At 41.2% G+C, this 27,697-nt stretch overlaps 1 protein-coding gene across 2 annotated transcripts in view; it reads left to right on the top strand.

The window, feature by feature from the left end:
* Positions 1-814: 814 nt before the first annotated feature.
* Positions 815-27,697, top strand: part of gna11b (guanine nucleotide binding protein (G protein), alpha 11b (Gq class)) — a 27,720-nt gene continuing 837 nt past the window's right edge. Inside the window, exons 1-7 of one of the 2 annotated variants that reach the window (XM_054614634.1) lie at positions 815-1,951; positions 15,461-15,645; positions 16,481-16,635; positions 19,140-19,268; positions 21,758-21,887; positions 22,603-22,756; positions 23,289-27,697. The exon at positions 23,289-27,697 is cut by the window's right edge and continues 837 nt beyond it. In XM_054614634.1, the coding sequence (XP_054470609.1) occupies positions 1,816-1,951; positions 15,461-15,645; positions 16,481-16,635; positions 19,140-19,268; positions 21,758-21,887; positions 22,603-22,756; positions 23,289-23,479 (1,080 nt within the window). In that variant the 5' untranslated portion in view covers positions 815-1,815 and the 3' untranslated portion in view covers positions 23,480-27,697. Of the gene's footprint in view, positions 1,952-15,460; positions 15,646-16,480; positions 16,636-18,042; positions 18,172-19,139; positions 19,269-21,757; positions 21,888-22,602; positions 22,757-23,288 lie in introns of both variants that reach the window. The other variant, XM_054614635.1, reaches the window with a different exon arrangement.

Below are 27,697 nucleotides of genomic sequence, written 5' to 3'. Positions count from 1 at the left end.
AGTTTTGTTTTTGACTACATTTATTGTATATGGTTTCGTCTCATCTTTAATTCTGATGGTTTTTAACCTGTTAGTAGTGTAAACATTTGTTACACAGCTGGTGGAAAAACGTAAAAAAAAACAATGGGGGGCTTATTGAATGAATAGTGTACAGACGTCACATGCAATTCAGCTCTCAGGCCACAAGATGTCACTGCTACTACGGTTCACGGCTAATACTCTGTCTGATGCTGCTTTCATTATACTGCAGGTTATTGATGAGGATTGACAACTCATTTAAATGCATTCTGTCCTGATAAATAACCATGTTGCAACACACTTTGATATATTTTCCAGCAGTGCAAGTCATGCAGCAGGCCTGTATTTGAAGGATGTATGTATATATATATATATATGGATGTATGTATATATATATATATATATATATATATATATATATATGTATATATATATATATATATATATATATATATATGTATATATATATATATATGTATATATATATATATATATATATATGTATATATATGTATGTATATGTATATATATATATATATATATGTATATATATATATATATGTGTATATGCTTCCTCATGCATATATATTTTATTTTGCATCTTCTCAGCGACCTAACTTGTGTGCACACAGTCGGATCCCACCCCGAGGACCCGCCTCGCCCATTCAATTGGTCTGTCACAAACCTGTTTCACGCAAGCCTCCGCCTGTCACTCACCACCACCCCCCACCACCACCACCACCACCGCCGTACCTCCTCCTCCTCCCCGCTTGGCATCAGACTGGTGTGTGTGCCGACCTTGTTCCAGCGACGAGCCACCCGAAAGCCAGCTGTTTGCAGCGAATACATTTCTGGCCAACGCCACCGGGCCGGCACGCATCCCACCCTCTCTCTCTCTCTCTTTATCTTTATTTTTTTATTGTTAAAAGGCCGCGGTAGCAGCCTCATATTTTAACCGTCCAACATGAGTCAGGATGTGAGAGGGGTGCTGCCCTGCTATCGCTAGCTAGGCGGACACATTCCTTCAACCAGCGTTGCGGTTTCAATCACTGCGGGGTTGACTCAACGTTTAGCCGAGGCGTTCGTACCGCGAACAGGGCTGCTCTCAGTAGCCGTTACGCTACAGTGTTTTTTTCCCCTGTTTTTTTTTTTTTTTTTTTTAAAGCCAACGGTCGCTTAATGTAGTTAACTCAGACCAACGGACGCATTGCTGCGGCGTAGCTCGTGCACTAACGGTTACCGCTCCAACGTTTAGCTCACTAGCTAGCGATACTACGCGTTCTAAAGCGCGAGCCAGCTAGCCGACGGTTGGGGTTGAGACCGCGCAGAGCAGTCAGCCGTTACGGGCTCCAGGCTGCCGGGACGCCGCAGTGTTGGAGCGGCCAGTGACAGACGAGCACAGGCGGTTACTGATCTAATAAAAACAGCGGGGTTAAGTGGCTAATCTGCGGCAGTTGCAGTGATTTATTTTTTCTAACATTAACTGTATTAAAGGCCCTGCCGTGTCTCCACTCCCCCCCCTTCTCCCGCCGTGATTTGACGCACACACACCCGGTGGAGTCGCAGTTGTTCTCGGCTGGGGGGACAACTTGACAGCGAGGCCCCTAGCTAGTCTCCCCCTCCCCCTCCTCCCCCTCCCCGAGTCCCGTCCATCCATCCGTCCGTGCAGCCCGACAGACCTCCACCTCCTCTTCCTCTCGCCTGAGATTTTCGTCTCCCTTGTGTGTGTGTGTGTGGGGGATAAACTGAAACCGTGGGTCGCATCCCGTCTCCACCGGGCTGCCACAACCAGAGGGGATGACTCTGGAGTCCATGATGGCTTGCTGCCTGAGCGAAGAGGCGAAGGAGTCGAAACGAATCAATGCAGAGATTGACAAACAACTCCGCCGAGACAAGCGCGACTCCAGACGGGAGCTGAAGCTGCTTCTCCTGGGTACGTGAGCATGGTGTTTCTCCTCACGCACACACACACACACACACACACACACACACACACGCATACACACGCACGTTTACGGCCGTGTCCCGCGCCGCTGTGTGCGGGGAGAGAACACACACGTTCTTTGGGGCCTTCTTGTCAATGCTAGCACCTATGCTACTAGTTAAGGATGCTAACTGGCTGCTTTAGGTGCAGATCTGGTGGGACTGGCTTTATTTACTCCAGACATGTTGGATCGCATCTTGTGTGCAGACACAGCAGCTCATTTTGGCATCGAAGTTTATAATATGTCCCCGTTTGAAAGGCTTTTATAGGCTAACACATGCTTGTCAGTGGGCCAGGTTGACTTTACTGACTAGCTCTCAAGCTAATGAGTCGGCCAACATTGGAGGAGAAAAAAAAACAAAAAAAACTGCAGAGATGGCCACTTGACAATAAAAGCAGCAGCTTTGGATTGCTGCACACTGTTGCTTTCACCAGGTTGCATAACATTTGTTCAACTGGGTGAAGCTTCAGGTGCCTCAGCTGGACCTTGCTTGGTGTCCATTCATTCATTTATAATGTTTCTAATATGTGTTGGTCTTCACCCCAGTGTCACAAATCTGCCCCCCCCCCTCCAGAGGATAAGGACACTGAGGGGGTTTGGTTTTTTTGGGGGGTTTGCCCCCCACATCCTGGAGTCTGGCTGAGTAGGTTAACGGTAGCTATTTTTATAGCTGGTGTGTGGGCAAGTGGGAGCTGCTGTTGAATAAGTTGCTCTGCGCTGCATTGATTCATTGGTCTGTGGACACAAAAAAGAACATTGGGCTCTGCTTTATCGCAAGTGTACTTTCAGGAAAAATCATTTGTGTGTGCAAGCATCTTCTAACGGGCCTACTTTGAACTGCGTGTGTGCATGTTACCCGCCAGTCACTTAAAACAACAGATGTGTGAAAGCTCCTTGGAAAAAGGAAAGTGTCCATTTTTAGGACAATTAGAATTATCTAGGTTGCATCCTTAGTTACAAAACGTTTGCTCCCATTTCTCGCCAACCAAAAGCAGCCCTGGTTATTTGACATGTGTGTCTCCTTTTCATTTCCCTGCTGAATACCTCAGCTCGGATAAGTAGGCCACACTAGAGCCACACCGTTGATATTCCTATTCTATTCTGTCATACGTTTGAATGGCTCTTGCACTCTATTCTACCTGTCGGCCAAGGTGAGCCGGTAGAAAAGGTGGTTTTGTTTAAGTGTCGCAGTTTTGAAAGGGTTTGCTTGTGTGCTGCAATCAAATTTATCTTGCCAGATGATCTATAAACGATTGGGTTGACATTGATTCCAAGATATCTAAAAAAAAGAAAAAAGAAGACGATCATTTACACTCTGTATGAAACACTTCGCAACCATCTGGTGTTTTAGTTTTTTCAGTATATTCATGATTTTGACAGCAGACATTAAAAAACACTTATGAAAGTGTCAGTGTGTGAAAGGCAGAGACCAACCAAAAACTGCTATCAGTCATGGTGTAAGTGGCCCATCCTGTGTGAGTTAAGGCTGTCAGTGGACGCCTGGATAAGGACGTGTAAGGCAGGATTAGTGTAGGTCTTAATAGGCTTGGTTAAACACATCCGCTGCTTAGACTTTGAGATGTCACTGACTCCTATTATCCCCCTGGCATTATTCTCAGGCCCTCAGCCTTAAGTGAGCGGCCTGCCTCTCCACACATCACTGGAGAAAGAAGAAAAATCTCTGTTTCTGAGAGAGTTTCCTCCTTGAGGACAAATAAGAAACCATCTATCTAGCCGCCATGTTTCATCAAATGTATTGTAAAAAGTAAGGACGTTAAATTGAGCTACGTATTGACGACTGGACATTAATCCATCATAGTTGTATGTGGTGGGAGTCTGGTCATTAAGCTGCCCTGCAGTTTAGTGCATCTACAGGAGATAGGTTTTACATTTCAGCTAGACTCAATGCAATGTGCCCAACAGCTCCTTATGGCCAAGTATTCTCAGTTTTAGTTGTATGGATTTTATTTGTATTTGTTTTATATATAAACATATTAGTACTGAAATATTTTTTTGAGGTATGTGATTCCTATTTGTTTTTACGGTATCATAATTCAACTCTCATCTGATCTTTTGTGTCTGGATTTATTTTAGAATGATTAATGTTAAGTAGAGCTAAAACTATTAGTTGATATAAATAAAATGATTCTACAACAATTGTGATAATCTAAATGATTGTTAAAGTCATACATCAAACAAAAATGTCATTAACTTCTAGTTCCAGGTTCTCCAGTGAGACGAGTTTAAATGTTAGTTGCATATATAAGGAACTGAAAATACTTGCACTTTCCCCAAACTTAATGTGACTTCTTAAAATTGCTTGTCTTGCCCGGCAAGGTTATAGATTTTTTTTCAACAGAATTTCATTCCAGCTAATTAGAGTCAACTAAATCCCCAGCAGATTTTGACAGACAAATACACAATTACAGTTTAATAATAAAAAAAGGAAAAAATACCCTCCGGTCTGTTCTCGATCCGTTTTGTGATGGATCAATCTAGCCGGGTTTTAGCCTTATCAAGTGTTGGCTTTAAAAAAGCTTTATTTTCTCTGTTGTATTGATCATCTCTACATCCGACACTTTTCAAATGCTTAGTCCAGAAACCACAGAGATGGCATCATTTCCTGTAATTCATCATGTTAGCTGCAAAAGCCCAAGCATTTGCTTGTTTACTCTCACCACAAAACATTGCCACAGATGCTTTTTGTGCATCATGACATAGACCCAGCTAATTGATGTCCAAAATGCAAAGATGGGTTAATGTGTTAACAAAAATTTAAAACAAAGAAACGGCAAATTCTCCCATTTGAGTGGCTGGAACCAGCAAGTGTTTGGCATTATTGCAAAATGACTTAAATGGTAAATCTCTTATCGAAATAGTTGCAGACAGACTAATCGATTAATCTGCAAAATGTTCACCTCTAGATTGACAGATTGTAGCTTTCCCCCAACAAAGTGTGTTTCTCGCACTATTTCAGGTCCACCCTCCCTCAGTGTTCCTCTCTCTTGTCCTGGCAGGGTTTGCTATATGCCCAGGGTGCTTTGCCAAAACAGCCGTTTCTCTTCGATAAAACAGTAATGAGGCATTGTTTTATTTTGTGCCAGACAAAGGCATGGCGTTTCCAGACCAAGAAAAGGGTGACTGTTGGGGTTAGTTTTGCAGTTAAAAACTATAAAAACATCATACTTAGCCACTCGGTCAGAAAATAACAACTCTGCCAGCGCTGCAGCATTGCCCACAGTCTGGCTGCCTGCGACTGAGGCCATATCGGGCCATACCGACAGCTTCCTGCTCCACAGACCAGTGGTTTGCCTCTACTTGGTCAAAACACAGCGGACCAGGAGCTGTGGCCTTTGCTGCATCGGGTAAATGAACTGCTGGAGCGAGCGAACGGTCAGTAAAGTGAGATGGAAGGGCAAACGCTTTAGGGTTTCCCAAAGTGCTGACTGGAGCAAACTCTAAGCTTCAACGCAAGCAGTCATTGTCCCAGTTGGCATTCGCTTTTCATGAAAATGTGGGCCTTCACATGATATATGAGAAACAGAAGGTCTGGCGATCAGTAAAAACTCCCTAAAATGATGTCAAAGGCATTTTTGGTCATCAGAGAATTTGTCAAGCACAGTATTAAAAAAAGAAAAGAAAAAAGGGGGGTCTGACCGGGACCAAAATTGGCTCCACAGCCCAAATGTTTTGGATGGCTCGGTAGCACGCCAGCCCAGGTAGAGGTTAAATGTAGTCGTCTGCCAAGTCCTCATTGATTGAGTTGTTCTTGTTGATCCTCCCTGTCTCAGCAGTACGGCGTGTTGTCGGGTTAAGTCATCCTTTTTAGAGGAACAGTCTGATTGAACCTGGAAGAGGATCAGGGAATAGGCTCAGATGTTTATTGCTGACCTTCCTCCTCCTTGCCAAGCCGTCTTATTTTGATCATATATGGCAATAGGGATCTTCTAGCTCTACTCCTCGGTGTGTGTGTGTGTGTGTGTGTGTGTGTGTGTGTGTGTGTGTGTGTGTGTGTGCGTGATACGGTTCTTTTAATGCTAGTGAATGTGAGGAGCTATGCGGATGGCTGTTTATTACTGAAATCCTCTTTATCGTGATCAGATCTAAGACTTTTTAATATGGAAATTATGAAACGGGCTTTGGCAATATTTGAGAGTTAAGAAAATCAAGCATAACTCATATTAACATATTCTCCGGGGTCCGGCCCCAGAGAAACACTTCGACAACCATATTGTAGTTTTTCTGTGCTTCATGTAGATGTGAATGCGGTTGTGTCATTTCTGTGAATGGAAATGTTTTACCAACAGTCATCATTGAGTAACATTCGTCTCTTGACTTTTTGATTTTGTAAGGAAAGTAATTTGTTCTCCCTGGTTAAAAATAGAGATGCACCAATTGCACTTGTCTTGGCCAATTCTGAGAAGTTTGATCTTCTGATTTCTGCAGATTTCGATTTTCTCGCTTTCTAAGAAGTATAAATGACGGCATACACTTTCATTTTTGTTACTTTCCTTCCACGGAAAATTGAAATGCGATTGTATCTCAATTAAACATTGACTATAACAAAACTTCCTTTTTCTCCAAAACTGCACCAAGTTACAGGAACTGCTCTCACTCAAACAGATCTCAAAATAAAAGTGTTCCAGTGTTTCTGGACAAATAGCATCCTACTGAAAATGAATTGCAGTATATCACATTTTATCTGTGTTTTACTTTAATTGTGTGTGTGTGTCTGTGTCTGTGTGGCTGTGGCTGTGTGTGTGTCGTAACGCAGCTGGCCGGAGGGAGATTCGCCAGCGGGGTGAACATTTATACTAACAACGTACTTGCTGTTGCCTATATTGTACGTAATTTCCAGTAAATATCAAAATATAAAACATGTGTTTTCTGTTTAAAATGTACAAACGTGAAAAGATAGCAAGTAAGCTCACCCATCTTTAAGTGGTTACGTCTCCAGTCTGATCTCGAGCATACAGCTGATAAGTACGCTGTTTGTCTACATGACGTAACAGAGGTGCATATTAAACGAATTCAGTGTGGACAGAGAGGGGACAATGTTCTCCGATGTGATACAACAGCCAGACAGTCGCTTGCCGTTAAGATACAGTGTTTATCTGTTAATTTGACAGGCAAAAAAAAAAAAATGACTGTTTTCTTCGACCGTTGGCACATCGTTGCATCTCCTTGTAAAAAAAAAAAAAAGAAAAAATCTTGGTTTAATCTAATTACTTGCGGGAATGCAGTTACGACTACTACTACAGCAAAAAAGTTCTCTCTGAGTATTTTCACAGTATTTTACATTTACCTTTGGCAACAGTAAGGTTTAGCACTACACTAGTAGATGCTTAAACTGGTCCCTTTTTTTAAATTTAATATTTTTGTTGGTCATGCATGCTTTTATTTTTAAAATTCAAAGCAGAGAGAGGACAAAAATGGAAGAGAGACATTGGGCCTGACATGCAATAAAGATCCCTGACCCGACTCAAACAGGGGACATGGCAGTTCATGATCGGGGCCTTAAACCCCTCCAGGAAACCCAAAAGATTGTCTTTAATGTAACTTTGGAGACTCTTAACTTCCTTTTATCTATTTAATGTTCTATGTACATTTGTGCGGATAGCTTTTGGTTTTTGACAAAGCAGGTTTGAGATTCGTATCAGATGTCTGTGTGTCATGCACATAGTGTGATGGAGGTACTGTATGTACAGTAGGACCACGCACTGGACCAACTCATGAATGTATGATTGCAGCAGGTTATGGGGGTTTTAATGCAGGCTATGTATCTCAGTCAAAGAGTAATACTTCATTCATCTTGTAGTCACAGTGAATTAAACGTGCACCACACTGTGTGTTCTTCATCACAGAACATTCTAGTAAATGTTCAGGCAGTCAACCTCACCTTAGCCGGACACACACACACACACACACACACACACACACACACACACACACACACACACACACACACACACACACACACACACACACACACTGTCTCTTTTTACGACACGGTGTCTATTACACAAATGCTCGTATTGCTCACCAGTGCACAGATGAACACATGCACTCGTACTTAAATGGTGTCATGGCTCGCTCTCCGGAGATATGGGGGCGAATGAGGCTAGATGGTGACTGTCCCATATATATACTGCTGCTACCTCAGTCCCCACAGGACGGGGACATAGCTTCTTAGTTCACTGCCAGTATCTTCAGCCCTCTCTGTGTGCTGACAGGGTGGCATGTTCATTCCTGTTTACTCCCACCAGCTGCTGCGTACAGTAAAGCCCACACGTCTCTGTGATCATACCATTTCATTGTGTCACTTCATCTTTCAATCTCAAGTTGGATTTGGAATGAGAGACCATGCTGACACTTGTCATTTTTTAGGGGGATGTTAGGCTTGCATTGCAGTTGTGATTTCTAGTGTGAAAACCTAATGGGCATACATTTATCTCAATGCACCGCAGGGCAATAAATGTGTTCTGCCCATGTGTGGACTGGGCTTTGTCGTAGTTAATGGTGTTACATGATTTTTGGGCATAAATTGTTTTGCTTTTTTTTTTTTTTTTTTTTGTTCTCTGTGCAGCAGCAGCAGAGTTGAAGCAAACAGAGTAGCAGGATCTGATTTCACTCATCACGTGACGAGAGTAATGACAGTTCACTGATAAGACAATAGGAGGATTTGGCGAAAACGCAAAAGCGCCTATGTGGTAATATTTTGGATTTAAACCTAATGCTTAGGGAACCTGATAACATTAATGGGGCAATCGGTAAACTACGTCTGGATGAAGGTGGCAGTATCTGGAGGCAACACCTCTAACCTACACAAACACTTTCACACTTAATTCCAGCAGGTGCAGTTGGCAGCGGCTTCCGAAGCGGATCGCGGCCATTCAGGAGTGTGTCTGATCCGCTAAAAATACGCGTCCATAGCAAAAGCTCAAACGGAGAGGCTAGACACATACGTCCACTGTTATATCCCAGTTGAACAAAATTAGAGCGTTTTTAGCTTCTCTACTGTGTGATATTTCCCAGTGAAACACAATATTTTTGTGTTCAGAGTTTAGGGCAATACGGAGCTACAGAGGACTGTTGGCTCCACACACACCTCCTTGGCCCTCGCCTGTTGTTAGATCTGGAGGAGGACATGGTAGAGATGATGTTCTTTCAATTTTTTATTTTTGCATTTACTGTCTTTTATTGTCTACTTGCCCTCGTATAATAGTGTTGCTTTTTTGTAAAGCACTTTACTTTAAAAGTGCTCTATAAATAAAGTTATTATATTTGATCAAATATTGCTGAGGTTTCAGTTGATAAGGAATAAACGATCCACTTAAGACTGTCTCTTACTGATTGCATGAAATATTCCATAAACTTCATAATGTTAGGTTATAGATTTTTTTTCAACAGAATTTTCTTTCCAGCTAATTAGCGTCAACTAAATCACCTGTCCCCAGCAGATTTTGACAAACAAATACACAATTACAGTTTAATAATAAAAAAGTAACAAAAATACCCTCCGGTCTGTTCTCGATCCGTTTTGTGATGGATCAATCTAGCCGGGTTTTAGCCTTATCAAGTGTTGGCTTTAAAAAAAGCTTTATTTTCTCTGTTGTATTGATCGTCTCTACATCCGACACTTTTCAAATGCTTAGTCCAGAAACCACAGAGATGGCATCATTTCCTGTAATTCATCATGTTAGCTGCAAAAGCCCAAGCATTTGCTTGTTTACTCTCACCACAAAACATTGCCACAGATGCTTTTTGTGCATCATGACATAGACCCAGCTAATTGATGATCAAATTTGTTGCCAACTATTTTTATCAGCAGATTTTAATCGATCAGATGTTGCAGCCCTACCCCACTGCAGGGACACAAAGCCTGATGAAAATCTGCAGTTTCCTTTGAATCAATTAGACCTCTGCCTCTGTTTTTTTTGTAAATGAAAGCATTTGAAAGTTTTTGCCCACTGATATCTTAACACACATCTCTTTCCATCTCTCTCCATATTGCTCTGATGGCTAACTACAAAACCACGAGGAGGTCTCATTTGATAGGAGGATTTTAGTCATCAATCATTTATAACCGTTTTACAGAAAGACAAAAGGATTTTGATGTAAAAAATGCTCCGATACTGTTTTTGTGACACATATTTTGCATTTCACAAGAGATAAATGAACAATTAACACAGGATTAAAACTGGGAAAATGTTATTTTCATTTCACTGGGTGTTTTAAAGATCAAAGTATGAGCTCTAATAATATTTCACGTTTCAGACGAATATCTTTTCTTGTAAAATGTCCGGTGTTGTTGCTCACACCATTGTTTCGTCACCATGCCATCCCTAGTGTGGACACGGAGGGGTTATACTCTCCATAATGAGATTCTCTTAAATAAGTGCCATCGCTCAAGAAATAATGTCAACATCTAGGATTTGGCATCTGTTTTCAGGTTGTAGCAGCTCAGCACAGTGTGTGTTGCAGACTAAGATACTGCTGCTTACTCCAAACCTTTTTGTAAAGCCTGTATTCGATTTTTATTTTTGCTCACCCACACCTACTCGACCAGAACGGCACTCGGCGCATACTCACATGTGAACAGACAAAGCTATCCTGAGGTGGACAGATGAACTTGTGCAAGTGTGTGTGTGTATAATGTGCAGTGCACGCTATAGCATGTACAGTATATTCAATTTGCAGCTTTGAAACCCACGCACATGGAGCACATGGAGCACTCAGCAGATGCAGAGACATCAGCACAAAGCAGTAGTGTTGTGCCCAGAACCTGACGGCAGGCAACACATGTTGGAAAGCTGCAGCGGAGCTGGGAGAGACATAGTCCTCTTTCTTTTGTTTTTATGCTCGCATGTGTTTGCCAGAGTCCTGTACTCTGTACTGCCCAAGTCATTGTAGAAAAATGGAAAGAAAATGGGCCACACAGTGAAGGTAACATCCATGCCTTGAGGTTGACCACAGGATCCATGTGTGTCCACAGTTGGTTAGGCAGCTGGTGTGTGTTGTGTAGCTCCAGGCTGCCTTGGCTCAATCCCTTTCCTTTGTACGCCAGAAAGAGGCCAGTCTCCAAGATGAGTTTAGTGAAAGATTTAGACCCACACTGCATTTTGGTTAGCCTTGTGACTGCCTGATTCATAGAGTAATCTTTCCAGCACGCTCGTGAAAAGGCCAACATCTGGCTGATGCCAATTTTGAGGTTTTGATCATACTTAAACCTCTGCTTTGTCTATGCAAATGTCTTCTATCCGCTGAGATTGGATTGTCAAGCGTTGCTCGAAAGAACAGTTCATAAACCAAGATAAGCCAACACGATTCATACCAATGGACCATTATATGTACGTGTGAATTTGCATGCAGGTTAGCCATGATGCTGATAATCCCAATCACTTGTTAAAGGAAAGCTGTGACGGGCATTGCAGAGGGAAGCCAGCGTTAGCAGGGATTGCCCTGCTTGAGCATGAGGCCTTTTGTGGCCTGCATTGAAAGCACAATGAAAGAAATGATGGGATATGAGCAGACCGTGCAAACAAAGCAGGCCCGACACACACACACACACACACACACACACACACACACACACGACACACACACACACACGGACACACACGGACACAACCTGACAGACTGATGACCTGGGCTCAACCATAACTGCTGCACTAAGATAGCCGTGTGTCAAGTCCACCAGGTGTTGTGTCACAAGCTGACATCAGTCGCGTTACGTAAAGGCTTATGAAAGCTAGCCAGGCAACGGAGGATACAGGTGAAGTGTGTGGCTTCTTAACAAAATGGATAGCTGTCACTATCCATTCGCATCAAGTTTTTATTTCACTAGTTCTTCTTTATTAGGCTATTTAATGTTATGCTCATGTTTGTTTGGTTTCCCGAGACTTCTAGCTCCGACCCAAGAGAACCGCATCAGTTTTAGCAAAAGGTGTGTGTGTGTGTGTGTGTGTGTGTGTGTGTGTGTGTGTGTGTGTGTGTGTGTGTGTGTGTGTGTGTGTGTGTGTGTGTGTGTGTGTGTGTGTGTGTGTGTGTGTGTGTGTGTGTGTGTGTGTGTGTGTGTGTGTGTGTGTGTGTGTGTGTGTGTGTGTGTGCTGTGTTGTGTACCTTGCACTGGTGCACAACCGGAACTCTTTTGTCTTTTTCTCTCTCTCACACTCGTAGCTACCTGGCACAGAAAGCGTTATCAAACCCAAGTAGTGTGTGAGCTATTAAAAGGTGACCCCTTTTTTCTAGGTCATTTCCAAAAAAGAACGGATGGATTCTAGTTATGAATATCCAAAATTCTTGACAGAGAGGGATGAGAATGGGGAGGCATATTTCTAGCCTAAGGGAGGTTAGGAGGGGTTGTGAAAAAGGGGAGGGGAGGGGAGAGAGTGAGTGAGAGAGAGTGAGTATTTGTGGGGGAGAGCTGGTGAGGGCATGTAAATGGTTGTGGCTGGTGCTGGTACAATCTGGGGAGGCAAAAAAAAAAGGGAAGACAGAGTCATAGTGTGTTGTCTGGTGAAAGAGGGACACGATAGTTAAGAGAACGCAGCAGAGGGAGATCTTGTGACGGGGTCACGAGAAATAAATCAGACATCAAGCCGGAGAGTGATCCTCTTGCTCCTCTGCTGAAACAGTCTGCCACCACCAGGACATTAGTGCCGCAATACAAAGAATATGCTCTGCGCGCTTGACTCCCTTTGTTAGCTTGACAATCACAGTTTTTATTAGGCTGTCTCTGTAGCTTTTTTTTTTTTTTTTCTGCAAAGCATTGATTCACCCAGGAGAAATGATAAAGATCTTTTTTTTTTTTGTGAATCACTGTCTTATCTAGTCTCTGTTCTCCAAAAATGGGCATTTTGTTGGAAGAGATGGAGGAGGGTCATTTCCCCTTATGGACACAGTGTTGAAACCCACATTTTGTATCTGAGATTAAGGCATTTCTTCTTGCATCAGTGGATAAGCTGCTATATCTCCCCCCCCCCCCCCCCAACCTTTTTACACTCCTTAGTGTTAGGAACCATCTGGTGCTAACCTCAGACCAGCCCACCCCAAAAGTCTCTGTGGAGCCCAGGACCTTCTACTCCATGGTACTACACAAAAAAGATGAAGAGCACAGAGTAGGCCTGAGGGGCTCGCAGTTATATTTACTGTCTGCTACGAAAGAGAGGAGAGAGAGAGAGAGAGAGAGAGAGAAGGGGTGGATGGGAGGGGTTTAAAAAAAGGAAAAAACAACGACACAGGAGTTAAAAAGAGAGGGAGACAGAGGATGGGTTACTATGGTAACGGAAATATGGCTGCTCTTCAAAAACCTTGAATGTAGGTGGTGGTGAGATGAGTGTATGTGTGTGTGTGTTTTTTTTTTTTTTTTTCCTCCTCGTCTTTTGCTTTCATTTTTTTGCAGATATTATGGATGTGCTGGATCCCTTTTGATTTCACTGAGGACTGAAAAGCCATCAGCTTTTTTTTCTTTTTTCTTTTTTTTTCTGTGGCCTGAGGCTTGTGTTTCTGGGCATGTAGAACATAGAGGGCTAGTGTGAAATGTGGGTTAGACCCAACAGACCAAGCCAAGTGGGGGGTTTATTTGGCAATCACTGTCGGTCTTGAAAAGCTTGAAAACGTGCGTTTTACTCAATGCAGAGATTGTTTATTTTTCCACTGAACTTAAGGGTGTTTTGGTGAAGAGAAGCAGAATAAATCTTTCAAAGCACATGCCTGTATTCAAAAGCCTCTTCTTGGGCTCCTTACCATCTGTGTAAATCTGGAAACCTGACACCACTTGAAATTATGATCTTATAGCCAGATATGGACTCAGGAGGGCAAAAGGAGGATCACTGAAGGAATGCAGCCTTTTGACAACGACCCCTGCTGTCACCTTTTGGCAGAGGCAGTTTAGCACTAGATCCTGCATGTAGGGCAAGTTGTCTAAGTCAAATTCATTAAATTACCTTGTATTCTCCCCCCCCCCCCACTCATCTCTCCTCCTCTTCCTTGAAAACATTTTTGATTCGTTCACTCTCCAAACTGTTCGATAACATCCCGACGTCGGACAAAGAAGCTTTCAAATACAAGCTCTCGTAACCAGTTAAGTTAATCAACTTGGAATTTCAGTAGAGGGATTTTATAACGTGTAAAACTGACTTAAATGAGCCCCCCCTTGTTTTTATCCAGTTTTGAAAGACCGTAACTGGCTTCATTTTTACCAGCTTATGCTAGTAATGAATGAACACTAATAAAACATCAGATACACAAACGGGCTTCAGCGGGTTCTTGGATCTCTTCAACTGGCATCAAAGTGTTCTGCCATTTTTTGGGGACAGGGGACTAGCGCCTAATAAGAGTGAACAATATGAATTCAATCCTGATCAAAGTAAATGTAATTTTCATTTAAATATTGTGATATAGTAAATGTTGTGTTGGTTGTATTAAATAAACAAAAAAGCAATGTCTGTTTTTGTATAAAAAATCTGGCATTACCATAAAGTTCAGGTCAGTAACTAAACTGAATTCTTTGTAGTTTGCTTTTTTATCAAAACACAAACTACATTATCATTCTCGATCCAGCTCGCCTCCAAAGACCTCTTAACTTTTCACCCCACAATCATACAAATCAATTTACATCGCTATTGTCTGTGAAACAGATGCCTGCAGCACGTGAGTAAACACACCAGTGCCAATGCAGCGTTTAAATATCGCTAATGCGAGGAAATGTATTTATAGCGCGATGCTCAATTGCTCTGTGCTGTTCCTATTTTTTACATGTTAAGGCCAAGAATTGGTTGCCAATTCCTCAAAATGGTTGCCAATTGAAACCTGGCAATCAGAAGCACCTTCATACTGCTCCTGGTGTACAAAGTCTAATGCTGCGCTGTAAAAGCCTGTTTATTCTTTTTGTACTAGGAATAGACATAGAGTATCCAAAATAAAAAAAGATATTTCTGTATTCCTTACCCTTTCATTTCTCTCAGATGCAAAAAATCCTTTACATAACAATATTTAAGGCTATACCAGCGCTACCTGGAAAAATTATTTGAGTCAAAAGTACCAATTACTTGATTTCACTTAATTTCAGTACCAATTTTTTTTTTCCATGAGTTCTACCTCCTCCAAGGAAACGTTTTGACACTTGATGCGTAGATGATTGGAAAGGAACCAGCGAATTGACTAAGTTTATGAAGAATGGTATTTTTCTTTTGATATTTTCCCCGAATCTCATTCTGTGATGCGGAAAGTCTCTCGCACATATTTATCTTTTCCTCCTCCCATTTTTTTGGTATCCTTGATAAAATAATACAATGTTGTACTGTGTGTGCATGTGTTTGGAGTGCATTACGCTTAGAATGGTGAAAACTGTCATTAACAAGACTGCGCTGGCCTTTGCCATGCCGCCGTCTCACTTTGCCCACATCGTCCGTTTGCTTCTCTCTCTAACTGTTTTCCTCCCTTGTTCTGTTCAGGTACCGGAGAAAGTGGCAAGAGCACCTTCATCAAGCAGATGAGGATCATTCATGGAGCTGGGTACTCAGACGAAGATAAGAGAGGCTTCATCCGACTTGTTTACCAAAACATCTTCACCTCCATGCAGTCCATGATCCGGGCCACCGAGACCCTTAAGATCCCCTACAAATTTGAACAGAATCGGGTAAGAACTGACACAGAAATAAGTTAATATCCTCCGCCCGTCCTACCAGACATATGTTCAAGAGTTGCCTTTGGTTATTTTGAAGGTGTGGGTATAGATTTTGTGAAAGACCGTAGCCTATAAGAAATATGTTATATTTTAAGCAAGCCTCAGCAACGTCAGTCAGTGTTGACAATTGAGTGTCTTGTACCATAGACTGTATAGAATATGGACGTAGTCTAGTATGGTGACCTCCCCCTGAACCGTTGTGAAGCTAAAAGTGGAGGCTCCAGTCGACGCCATCTTGGCAGTGACAACACAGCCAGCTAATCCAAAAAAGGGCAAAAAGGTGGAATCGTCAGTAGAGCTGAGGTCGGTGCGGATGATGCAGCAGACGATTAGCTACCTAAGACGGCACCCTACTGTCACTCAAATTTAAATTGGCGACGTGTATATACAAATTCATCCCCCAAATAGTTAGTCTTGAATGTAATCCATGAGTTCAAGACCCACATAAAATCACAAAATGTTCTGGAGTAGGTAACAAAAGTAGCTGTATTGAAACATAGAATACGCGTTTGTTTTATTTCCCCTTTATTACTTTTCTGCATTATTGTATTGTGTTATTCGTTCCTAGGAAAAATGTTTAGTTGCACAAGAAGAGATGAAATGAATATGTCTACAGAAACCTTCATTTTGGAGAATAAGTAGATTATGTGGGTCATCAGCCACCAGGTCCAAACAGACAATGAAGACAGTTACCTACAGATATCTCAAATATCTTCAGAAACAAGTTCATCATTGTCTTACATCTCGACTAATCTCAACCTTTCTTCCATTGCTTGTGTTTTTACAGTCTAACGCCATGCTTGTGAAGGAGGTGGACATTGAGAAGATCAATGGGTTTGACTATCCCTACATTGCAGCTATCAAATGCCTGTGGTCTGACCCGGGGATCCAGGAGGCCTATGACCGCCGCAGAGAGTACCAGCTCTCTGACTCCACTAAATAGTACGTCCGTTTGTTTTTCTGTCTGTGTGTTTGTGTCTCTGTGTGATGAAAACTAGGATTAAGGAATGGTATATATGTGACTGTGACACAATGTGTGAGTGAGTTATGTCATTTTTGTGAGTGTGATGCTGGTTAGGGAACTGATTCAGATGTATCAGTGTTGGTAACGCAACTATTGATTTTAAACAATCCTAAACTTATTGGATTGAATATTTTATAGATATAAGAAAATTCAGAAATTTCAAGGATTTTATTGGAACCTTCTACAAATCCCAAATTACAATGTAATTGATTGTCTTGTAATATAATAATAATATCATCTCATTTACCAAACCTATGAAACGCAATCTCTGTGTCTGGTTTAACTTTGTACTCTAACAGATTATGTGGAAAGGCTTTGTTAACGTGTTTGTGGTTTGATTTAAACTATGGAGGTGTGCTATAATTAATGTGACAGTTAACTTGTGTATCCATGCAGATGATATTCAGAGGGTCAGTTCACCAAAATCTGGAGAAGATTTGCCCACAGTGTTTCAGTACAGACATGTAGCTGTTTATTTTTTTAATATCTTTTTTACATTTGGTTTACCAAAACTATCTGCTAGCTAGAAGTTGAAAAAGAAATTGCCCATTAATTTATTGTGTGGCAGGGAGACCAGAGATCAGGAGTTTTCAGATTATTACGGGTGTGTTTGGTTGTGTTTTTTGTGGCAGGTTATGTGTGTCACTACCTGTGTATAATTATCTTTTTTACCTTTTGTCTACATGCAGCTGACATATGGCAAAATTCAGCAGCCTATTTCACAATTTAGCAACCCTATATGAAAAATCTACAAGCCACAGCTATTTTAAATGTTGGTTATTGTCCACCATAGATGTTTTTAACAATATATGATCATTGTTAGATAACTTCTTGAGTTCATGCTGTCTCATCCGGCTCATAGAGAGCAAAACCGTGACTCTGAAGCCAGGATCCAGCCTGTAATTTCACCATGATTGATTTAAATGTCGGTGGTAAGAGACACACTCCTAACCAGGGATTAGAATAATTAGCGTGGTGTACAATAATTTTGCTTGCACCTTGTTACCAAACACATGTCAGCCTCCTGTTCTGTGGTTGTGTGTGTTTGCAATAACTACTTTCTAATAATCTGTGACCTCAGGCTTAATGGTTAAAGGCACTTAACTCACTGTGCCCCCTGGTTGTTGACTTGCTGTACTACAGATTAATTATTCTTCAAGTCAGTATGCATGCAGGTGTGACTGCTTTATTGGTAATATGAATCTAATGGTAAATATGTTGACCATCTACTTGTTTTTGATGTGACGTGTTTGTGAGAAAGAGAAGAAACTCATTGAATATGACTTCATTTCAGTGTTGTCCATACTATTCATGTATATCTCCAGTTACCTTAGCGATATAGACCGTGTGACTACGGAGGGATATGTTCCCACCCAGCAGGATGTGCTAAGGGTCCGTGTTCCCACCACGGGTATCATAGAGTACCCGTTTGACCTGGAGAACGTCATCTTCAGGTACCCCCCATGGCACCAGGACTGCAGCATCCCCGTGGCTAGAGGACAGAAACCACTGATGACTGTCAGGATTACTAACACATTAGTCAAGAAGGGGACAGCTTTTTGTAAACTGTACTCTCAAAAATGTCCTCAGATTACAACTGTATGGTGAAAGCTCATATACGGCAAGAGCCCATTTGTCTGAACAGACCCAGTTGTCCTGTAGAGAAAAAATAAAGGCTATATTGAGTTTAGATCAAATGAGCCTGAAGGCCACATTAGTCAACCTGATCAGATATCAGTGGTTTGTGTTCAGATTTGTGCTAATGTTCTGGCTCCAGGATCAAAACTAAGGCCAGACATGCTGCACTGTAGCGTTTGGAGAACAGCCACTAAATACTAGATGGAGAAGGGTTAGTGATGTCAAAGATTCACCAGGAAGTTTAAATAAAATCTGAGCACGGTTTGAAATACAATAGAATTTGAACTTTATCATATTTAATAAAAAAAATTGGACCATTCTTCCTGCTATTCTTGATGTCACACTTGTCCGACCCTTCTTTATCTAATTCAGGTGCGACCGTCTCTGCTGCTGAAACACTGCTGCTACTGTCACTTATGCCACCTCACTGTCTTCAACATAATCCACAAAAGTACCTGACATCACCACAAATTGAAAAAAAAAAAACAGAGTCAAGTAAACTAAAAGCTGCAGTTATGCAAGATAACAGCTGATCTGAAAAGTCTTACGTTGGTTTTATGGAGAGAGTGTTGATGGAGCAGTGACACTTACTAACACCCTTATGTTTCTGAGATGTGGCCTTTTTCTTTGAAGCTTCCTCAACAGGACTGATCCACACTTCCTGGAATGGCAAAGGGGGGGTTGCGGTAATTGCCTGTCACGCTTTATATAACTGTTTTTCTGTCTCTTTTTTTTTTCTCTCTCTTCATCTCTCTTTTTTTCCCCTCGACCGGCCTGCCTGTAGTTATCTTTCCGATCTGGATCGTATTGCAGATTCCGGCTATCTTCCCACTCAGCAGGATGTGCTCAGGGTGCGCATCCCCACCACAGGAATCATAGAGTACCCGTTCGACTTGCAAAGCATCATTTTCAGGTAGAAAGATGCCATGTTTTGGCTCAGTCCCTCCTTGTTCCTCATCAACCCATACGTCCTCCGATGTGTTTTTTTTGTCCAAAGCGCCAAATAAACCCATGTTTTTTGTCCTCCTAATTAATGGAAATAACTTATAACCTGTGACTTTTAATTGATGCGTTGATGAGTGTCTGTATCTCATTCTTACTCCCTTAACCCTTCCCCTGCAATCAACCAAATTAAAGTCATTACCATTTTACATCCTACGCTTTCTTATACCTCCTGCCACAAAAAGCACACACACCACAACCCCCTGATGAACACAAAGTCCTACATTCTGGTGCCCGGTCTCTGTAAATGGGTCACCTCCTCTCTTCTTCCTCCTCTCCTCCTTTCCTCTTCGGCTGGCAGAAGAAACGAGGTCGTCCTCTCCGCGGTAGAGGAATGTTATTTTGGGCAGCAGGTCCTGCAGGGCCTATATTGGCCCTGGGTCTCTGTGGACCCCAGCGGACTGGGCCACCACCAGGGGGCAGCCTTGTATTGTGAATTATATTAGATTTGTGGAGCGCCCCGAAGAGACCATGTCTCACCTGGTCTTGAGGTTTGCACCTGTGTGTCCAAAGGTCCAACAAAGTACAGGAAGTTAGGCATTAAATTATCCCTATGCCCTTTGTATAATGGCTTGACATTAAAGGTTATGGACCGAAAAGCTTTTACTGAATTGGTTGTCAGAAATGAAGGCTTAATGAAACTGGGACCTAAACTCCCTGACGAGTGAAGGGTGACCTTGTCAAGGAGAAGCTCAGGGAAACCTTATGAGGATTCACACATCTATCAGCTTTAGGATTGCTGTTAATGAATGGCTTCAACAAATGCCAGCTTGTTGGCCTGCACACACATGTGCTGAAGTCATTTATCTGATATATATATATATATATTATACGACTTGTGATGCAATTTTCTCAGCTTGTAGTTTCTCATTGGGGTACATAGGAGGCGTCCTTCTACCATGAAAAAGGATCCCACCATCAGAGGTGCCCTCTGTATCTTACATCAACATTTCAACTCTGCCTCCTGTCCTCTTTGCTCTTTCTTTTGTTTCTGTTCCCCTTCTCCATCTCATCTTTGTCCTTCCTTTTATGTTCCTCCTGTTCCCCCATTTGTCCTTTCCAAGTGCGTCTCAAAACTTCACAAATTGTTTGTGTGTGGTGCTTTATCACACACCAGGGAAGGTTGAGAAAGCAGTCTAGTAGAGAAATGAATGCATTCTGACCTTCCACTTTCACAGTAGCGCATAAACAGAAGTACAGACTGATCTAGTATCAGGAGTAATGTATGACCACATGAATGCCACTCCGTTTAGGAATTCAAGCAATGTATTTCATTCAAGAAATATTTATTCCCTTCTGAGAAAGGATGCACAACCAGACAGACAATCTGCTACACAGCTACCTGTGTATTCCAGTGCAGGGTTTTGATTTATCCGTGGCTTCTATCTTCACTATAAAACCAAAAGTAGGGCTGAACCTATACCTCTATTGGTATATTGATTGAGAATAATTTATTGTTATATACATATATAGTGTTCTGAGATCGAGGGCAGGAGGGGAGGACGTGTTTTGCAAACTTATTACCAATAATCGTGTAGTTTCTGTTTTTGCATTACGTCTGCATTGTGACTGCGCTTTTTGACAAACAATGAAAGTAACACAATTTCCTAAGCTGAGTGGCATTGGTTTGAAAACTGATCCTAGATCCGTCTCAGACAGGAAGCTTCCCTCTTTGTGGTGGCATGCATGACTCGCCTATTTACAAGGACAAAAGCATATTCACACTGCACATTTGTTTGTGTGTTTTAGTTCCTTGTCAAATCTGCACACGTTTGCTCTGAAACACTTTAAAACACATAGCCAAGAACTTGTGAATATAAATATCTTCTTAAGGTGTTGAATCCATCAGGTGTTGTTGTTTTTTCTCCAGACAAGTTTGCTTAAAGAACAGTTAATAGGACTGCAGAATCTTTTTCTTTTTTAACAAACGATCAGCACCCAAAAATAAATGGTAGTAAAAACGGGTTATGGCTTTCATAGGTCCCAGGATGAGAGACTATATCTTTATTTGGGTCATGTGCTGAAACTGTTAAAGGAAGACATACACTAGAGTGTCTTCAGGACTGCTGGACCTGAAACAACTCTGTTCCTCTATTGTAGTATATACACCTTTTTTTATAAAGGAGGATGCAATACAGCATATGTAATGTGATAAAATAAACAAGATTGAGCACTTTGTACCACAAGTAAATATATCGTGATGGATTCAAAACCTGCTTTTATAAAATATTTTAAAGCTACTGTCCTTTTTAAGACGTTGCCACACATTTGATAATATTGAGAATGTGAACATTGAACATGAACTAACCACCAAGCCATATATGCTAATATGTTTTGTTTTTTTTCCCCTTGTTGATTCTTCACTTGTTATCTTCCTCTTCACCTACATCCTGCCGTCAGGATGGTGGATGTCGGAGGTCAGAGGTCAGAGAGGAGGAAGTGGATTCACTGCTTTGAGAATGTCACCTCCATTATGTTTCTTGTGGCGCTGAGCGAGTACGACCAGGTCCTGGTGGAGTCCGACAACGAGGTAGGTGGACATAAAAGTACCTTGACCATTCCGTAAACAAACGGGGGAAAAAACAGTTAATGTTGCTAAAATACAATAGGCCTCATTCACCAAGCAAGATTCTGACATTCACTGACGTTTTCCTATTTGGGATTTGTTCATTAAGAACAGAATCTCTGCACACTGAAGGGCACATTTATGCACATTTCAGTGCTAACATGTTTGTGCAAAATAATTGGTTATTGCATTTTCTTTGATTCTATAATAGTATAGGAGTTAACTTACAAGACTAAATAAATAGTTCTCATTATTTTACAAAGCATTGTGAACGTAAAATAAAAAGAACTCCACTCTAACCCTTCAATTCAAAACAAATATGTAAATTTAGAACCGTGCCTCCAATTTTAGAGCAAACCTTCATCAGCGCACTTTTCAAAATACAGCTTTCACTAAACAAGTCGTAGCATCCCATGCATCTTCTTTTGTGTTTTACACCCACCACTGATTCTACAAAATATGGCAGCTCATTAAGTGTTCACTTCCTGCAGAATTACCTCCATTTCAGAAATATTGATTTTCTAGTGCTAATGGTTGACCATTATTAGATATTAGTGAATGAGGTCCAGTGCTCTTCACACACACGACATTAGCATTACAGTAATTTGTGGTGAAATGCATACATCTTTGAAACTAAACAACATGATTTTTCTCACTGCTCTCCTGCTCTCTGCACCAGAACCGCATGGAGGAGAGTAAAGCTTTGTTCAGGACTATCATTACCTATCCCTGGTTTCAAAACTCCTCCGTCATCCTCTTCCTCAACAAGAAGGACCTGCTAGAGGAGAAGATCTCCTACTCACACTTGGTGGACTATTTCCCAGAGTTTGATGGTAGGAACATCTATATGTTGATGTGTGTATGTTGACTAATCTAGCAAAAGACTGTTGGAAGTCGCCCCCTTAAGTGTAGCTAATGTGAATGTGTTATTCAAAATTACTCTGAAATGTATGTAACCATATTATTTACAAGAAAAATGATGAAGACTCTTCCACTTTAACCAACCTGTTTATTATCTGATGTCTAACAATTTATTTGTCCATTTATGACAAAGCATGTGTAATATTTAGTGTAATATGGGCACAGAGTGAGTGCATTTTAAAGTAGCTCAACATTTTGGAAAATTTACTTATTTTTTTTGAGAATTAGAGAGGAACATTTTAAACCATTTTTGTGTCTTTGGTATAAATATAGAGCTTTGCCAGATGGCAGTTATCCCAACTTGGCATACTTACTGACATGACACAGTCGTATCCATCAGGAAAGCACCCATTTCCTAAATTGCTGACCCACTCCTTTTTATGCTCAGTTTGTATACTAATATAACCGATCTTTGCATGTGCCTTTTCTGTCTCTATTTCTCAGGTCCACAGAGAGATGCACAGGCAGCGCGGGAGTTCATCCTCAAGATGTTTGTGGACTTAAACCCAGACAGCGATAAGATCATCTACTCTCACTTTACGTGTGCCACGGACACTGAGAACATCCGCTTTGTGTTTGCAGCTGTCAAAGACACCATCCTACAGCTCAATCTCAAAGAGTACAATCTGGTGTGAGGGGCCAGCGTACGACGACGACGGCACATCTCCTCCCCCATTGCACAAATGCACACCTCTTTGGGAGTGAGCGCTCAAGTTCACACGCATTACACAGCACACCATGCCGGATCACACAAACACGCAAGCACGCATGTACACGCACACAAACACACTTACAGAACCCTTCCTTTTTTTTTTTTTTTTTTTTTCCCAGTACAGTACATTCACAAATCCTCCCACCTGCAAACGCCGCCCCTCCTCTTTCACCAAAGCTCGCCCTCTTCCTCCGTCGCTCGGCAGCTTGTTGTGTCAGAGTAACCGCTCCTCCCAAAGCTGCTCCGTGTGTCAGGTTTGGCCTCGGCTGCTGGCTCTGGCACATTTCATCTGGCACACAAACCTTTCACAAGGACTGTACAGTGACTGAAGAGGACTTTGGTGTTTGTGTGTGTGTGTGTGTGTGTGTGTGTGGGGGGGGGTACTTACTTGTGTGTGTGTGTGTGTATTTGGGGCAGTATTGACTAGCGAGGAGCTGTGAATTGGTGAATAGCGGCATCAAACCCCTTTGGCCCTCTGGAGTTAACCCCTCAGCGGTGTGAGATCAGATCCTCTGTCGTGTCCTTTGTGAGCTCCTATCTGTGTGGAAGGAAGTGAAAGCTAAATCTCCTGAAACCATCGAAGAACCCGTGGGTGGCATCATGCTTCGAACGACAGAGTGACTTGGACAGGAAGTGAAGTCGCAGACCTGACACAAGGGGGCGGGGCTGAGGATTCTGTCTCCATCTAGCATCTATGAATGTACCCACCAGTGTGAGCATCGCAATCTTAAAAAAAAATAGAAAAAAAAAATCGAGATATATTATGACGTAAATGCATAAATAAACACACTTAAGTTAAAAAAGCACGAGAGGGCAAGACATAGCTAATCAAAATCTGTTAATTGCTGAGGGTTTTTTTTGTAATGTTTTTAATGATAGAAATTTGTTGCTACGTGTACTTCTATTAACGAATAATGGCTAAAAGGAATGGTGAGGAGAATTGGTGAGAAAATCTATAAAAACTTTTAAACTTTGCTAATCAAAGACAACAAAAAAAGAAGCAACCAGAAATTTTACTTGACATAAGTATCCTTTAAAGGTTTTGTGGTATTTGTTTTTTTAAGTTAATCACATTGCTTCCCTCATCCAGATGTTTTCTGTATGGATTCACAGGGGCAATCTTCCATGTGACCTTTGCAGCATCTGGCTCCACTGATACACTCCCATACCCTTATTACAAAACACTAGTAGCGGGTGAGAGGACCTTGCTTTTAACACGGGCTCTGCTCTGATTGGTGGAAGCAGATGTGAAAGGGGAGCATGATGTCATCAGTGTTTATCAGCCCACAGAGCACATCTTCAGCTCGGGCTGCAAGTAGCTTATTCAACAAAATAAAAGCTGTAAATTAAACACGCCCACACCCTGGGATGTGAATGGAATCCATGTGGTAACATCTCTGATGACGTCACACCTGTGTCACTCAGCCGTCCAATCAGACACACTTCCTGACGGTGACATGGTCATCACATCAGGATGTGCTTCTGTTTACTTTTTTTTTTTTTTTTAACTGTAAAGTCACTTTGTTTATATTCAGATTGCTTGCTGTTGAGTGGTGAGAGGAAGGGGGGTTATGAACCTTTCACAGATAACGCACTCTGAAGTCTGCAAACGTTGTTTGTGTATATTCGTTTGTAAATACATATACACAAAACACTCCTGTACAAAAAACGCTCTGTGGTACACCATCTTTGGCAAAAAACAAAACAAAAAAAATAACAAAAAAAAAAATCAACTTCTTTCGTTAGCATACAGTTTTTTCCTATGAATTTATGGTAGTAGTAATACTGTGATTATGGATTTTGTTCACTTGACTACACGGAGCTGAGTGGTGTTTGAGGAAACGATCGGCAAGGAGCAATAGTCAGAGAAAAGAGGTTCCTCCCTACTACTGCGACTAACTAGGGCTGGTAAAAGTCTTCACAGTATGGTGACAAGATGATTTTAAGAGTAATTTTTTTTTTTATTTATCTAATTTATGGACCAGGTTTGAAGGTGTTGATAATTTGATTGCTTTTGAGTCCGTCATGTTGAAGTGCTCCTTTTTTTTCATGGCGGAGCCTACTTGAGTCTGAACTGCTGTGTTTAAAAAAAAAAAAAAAAATGAAAAAAAAATGTCTGGTATAGTAAGGACTTTATCTATGCTTTCTATTTCTTATCGAGACATTTCCAGTTGTACTTTGCCATCACGACTCCATCCATGATAATACTGTTTGGTTTTCTTTAGGAGCCCTCACATTTGTTTTGTTTGATTTAAGAAAAAGAAGAAAAAAAAAAAGAGAGAAACTTGTATTTCCTCTCGGTTTATAGACTCAGCGCTGTAACGCATACCTAGAAAAATGTACAGTACGAACGTAGGTGGACTTTTTTTTATCAATGATTGAAGACCCATGCGGTCCATGCTTGCTATTTGTAATTTAACACAAAAATTCTGTTGTCGGTTTTTTGCATTGTTAATTTTCCAGTTTTTTGAGGCTTGCTTTGATAGTGCCAGTGAAGTGCAGATATACTTTTTTTGGTCTTTGACCTTTTCTACAGGTGACTTATTTTTCATCCTCATTAAGGGCTATCGCAGTGCATCAGACAGTGGGGAGTGGCGAACAGGACCACAGTGAACAAGTCATCCACTACCACTCCTTGTTTATGAATGGAGATTACTTGCAGTATGTGCTATAGGAAGTATAGGCAGGGTGTTAATGCAAGCATAAGGTGTATGTAGAGAGTTTACCTACACTAAAAGGTTTTCTTCATCTATTTATTTTATGTATCTGGCCCTTTGATGAATTAGGAGGACCCAGTATCTGACTCTCCACCCTTCACTTCTACTTATTTTTATGCATTTGGTATCACAGTGTTTTCCTGTAATACTTCACGCAGTGTAGAAACACTTAGCAGTAAAGACACTACTACCATGACAAGTATTTCATGTTTCCCCAAGTATTTTGACTTAATGACCATACTTTGTGGCTTTGCATGTTTTAACACATTAACTACAAATCTTATACTTTATTGATGACTTTTTCTCATATTTTTAAGTTGATTTCCTGCTTTTTGTGCAGCTGTTTGATTCTGTTCATGCTAGAAAGATATGAGGAGTGACTTGCAGAGAGTTTAAATGTGATTTAAGGAGGGAATCCAATCCACAGATTAAAAAAAATAAAACGATCGATACAGTGTTAATTAGTGAGAAGGGTCTGCTTAAAAACTCTCTTGATATTGCATTCAAAGAAGCTCTGACCATCTTTGTTTTCCTGATAGAGAACTGTGCTCTCTTTTCCAGATTTAAAATCTGTATACCACACTGTATGGAACTTATTTTTAGGTAAAAAAATCAAACTGAATCCGAGGTTAAATGATCCTGCATATCTAATTGGTGCACCATCTGTTTTCTCAACTGCATTACCACGCAACTTTTAGAAAAACATAACATGACTGTGTCACCTATCTCAAACCGTTTTTGTGTCAGTTGATTTTCTGAGATGAACAGAAACAAAAGGCTGCTGAAAAGGCAGAGAATCAATCTAAAAACTGATTGTATGCTTCAAAAACGAGAAGCAGTGATGTTAAGTTTAAACACTAGGTTAACGAGGCTAAAATGTATATTTCTAAACGTGTGGTTCTTAACTACCATTTTGTCTGCTGAAAAATGACACTTAGCTTGAGCGGAAAGAAAGCAGACAGCCATCTGTTAGACTGCTGTCATAAGGAGGACGCCAGTATTTAAGTGGAACAATATACCAGTATGGATACCCAAGTATTTATCAGTATGTTAAGATTTACTGTGTGTTGAGGGCAGCTCACGTTAACGCTAACGAGTAATGTTGTATTTTCAAACTTCACACTACAACTATGGCACACGGTGAAGGGCTGACTGGCTGCTAGTGTGGTTTTGGTGAAGTGTTAGTGGCCCGCAGTGTTTTTTTGTTTTTGTTTTTTTTAAACATTTTATCTCAACATATACGAGCTGAAGAGAGGGAAGCCAAGTATGTTCGAAAAGTTAAATCTCCTCGTTCTTTGATTCTTGTCAGTTTTGAGCAATGACCAGTGAAGGACTGGATTGGTTTTTCACTACAACACACTTGTTTTCTTTTGCCTTTCATTGCCTTGAATAATGAAAGATGGTGTTTGGGTCCTTTTAGGGTT

Source organism: Anoplopoma fimbria, chromosome 15, assembly GCF_027596085.1.
Source record: "Anoplopoma fimbria isolate UVic2021 breed Golden Eagle Sablefish chromosome 15, Afim_UVic_2022, whole genome shotgun sequence".
NCBI lineage: Eukaryota > Metazoa > Chordata > Actinopteri > Perciformes > Anoplopomatidae > Anoplopoma > Anoplopoma fimbria.
Note: the sequence above shows the minus strand (reverse complement) of the source record. Positions and strands in the feature narration are given on the sequence as shown.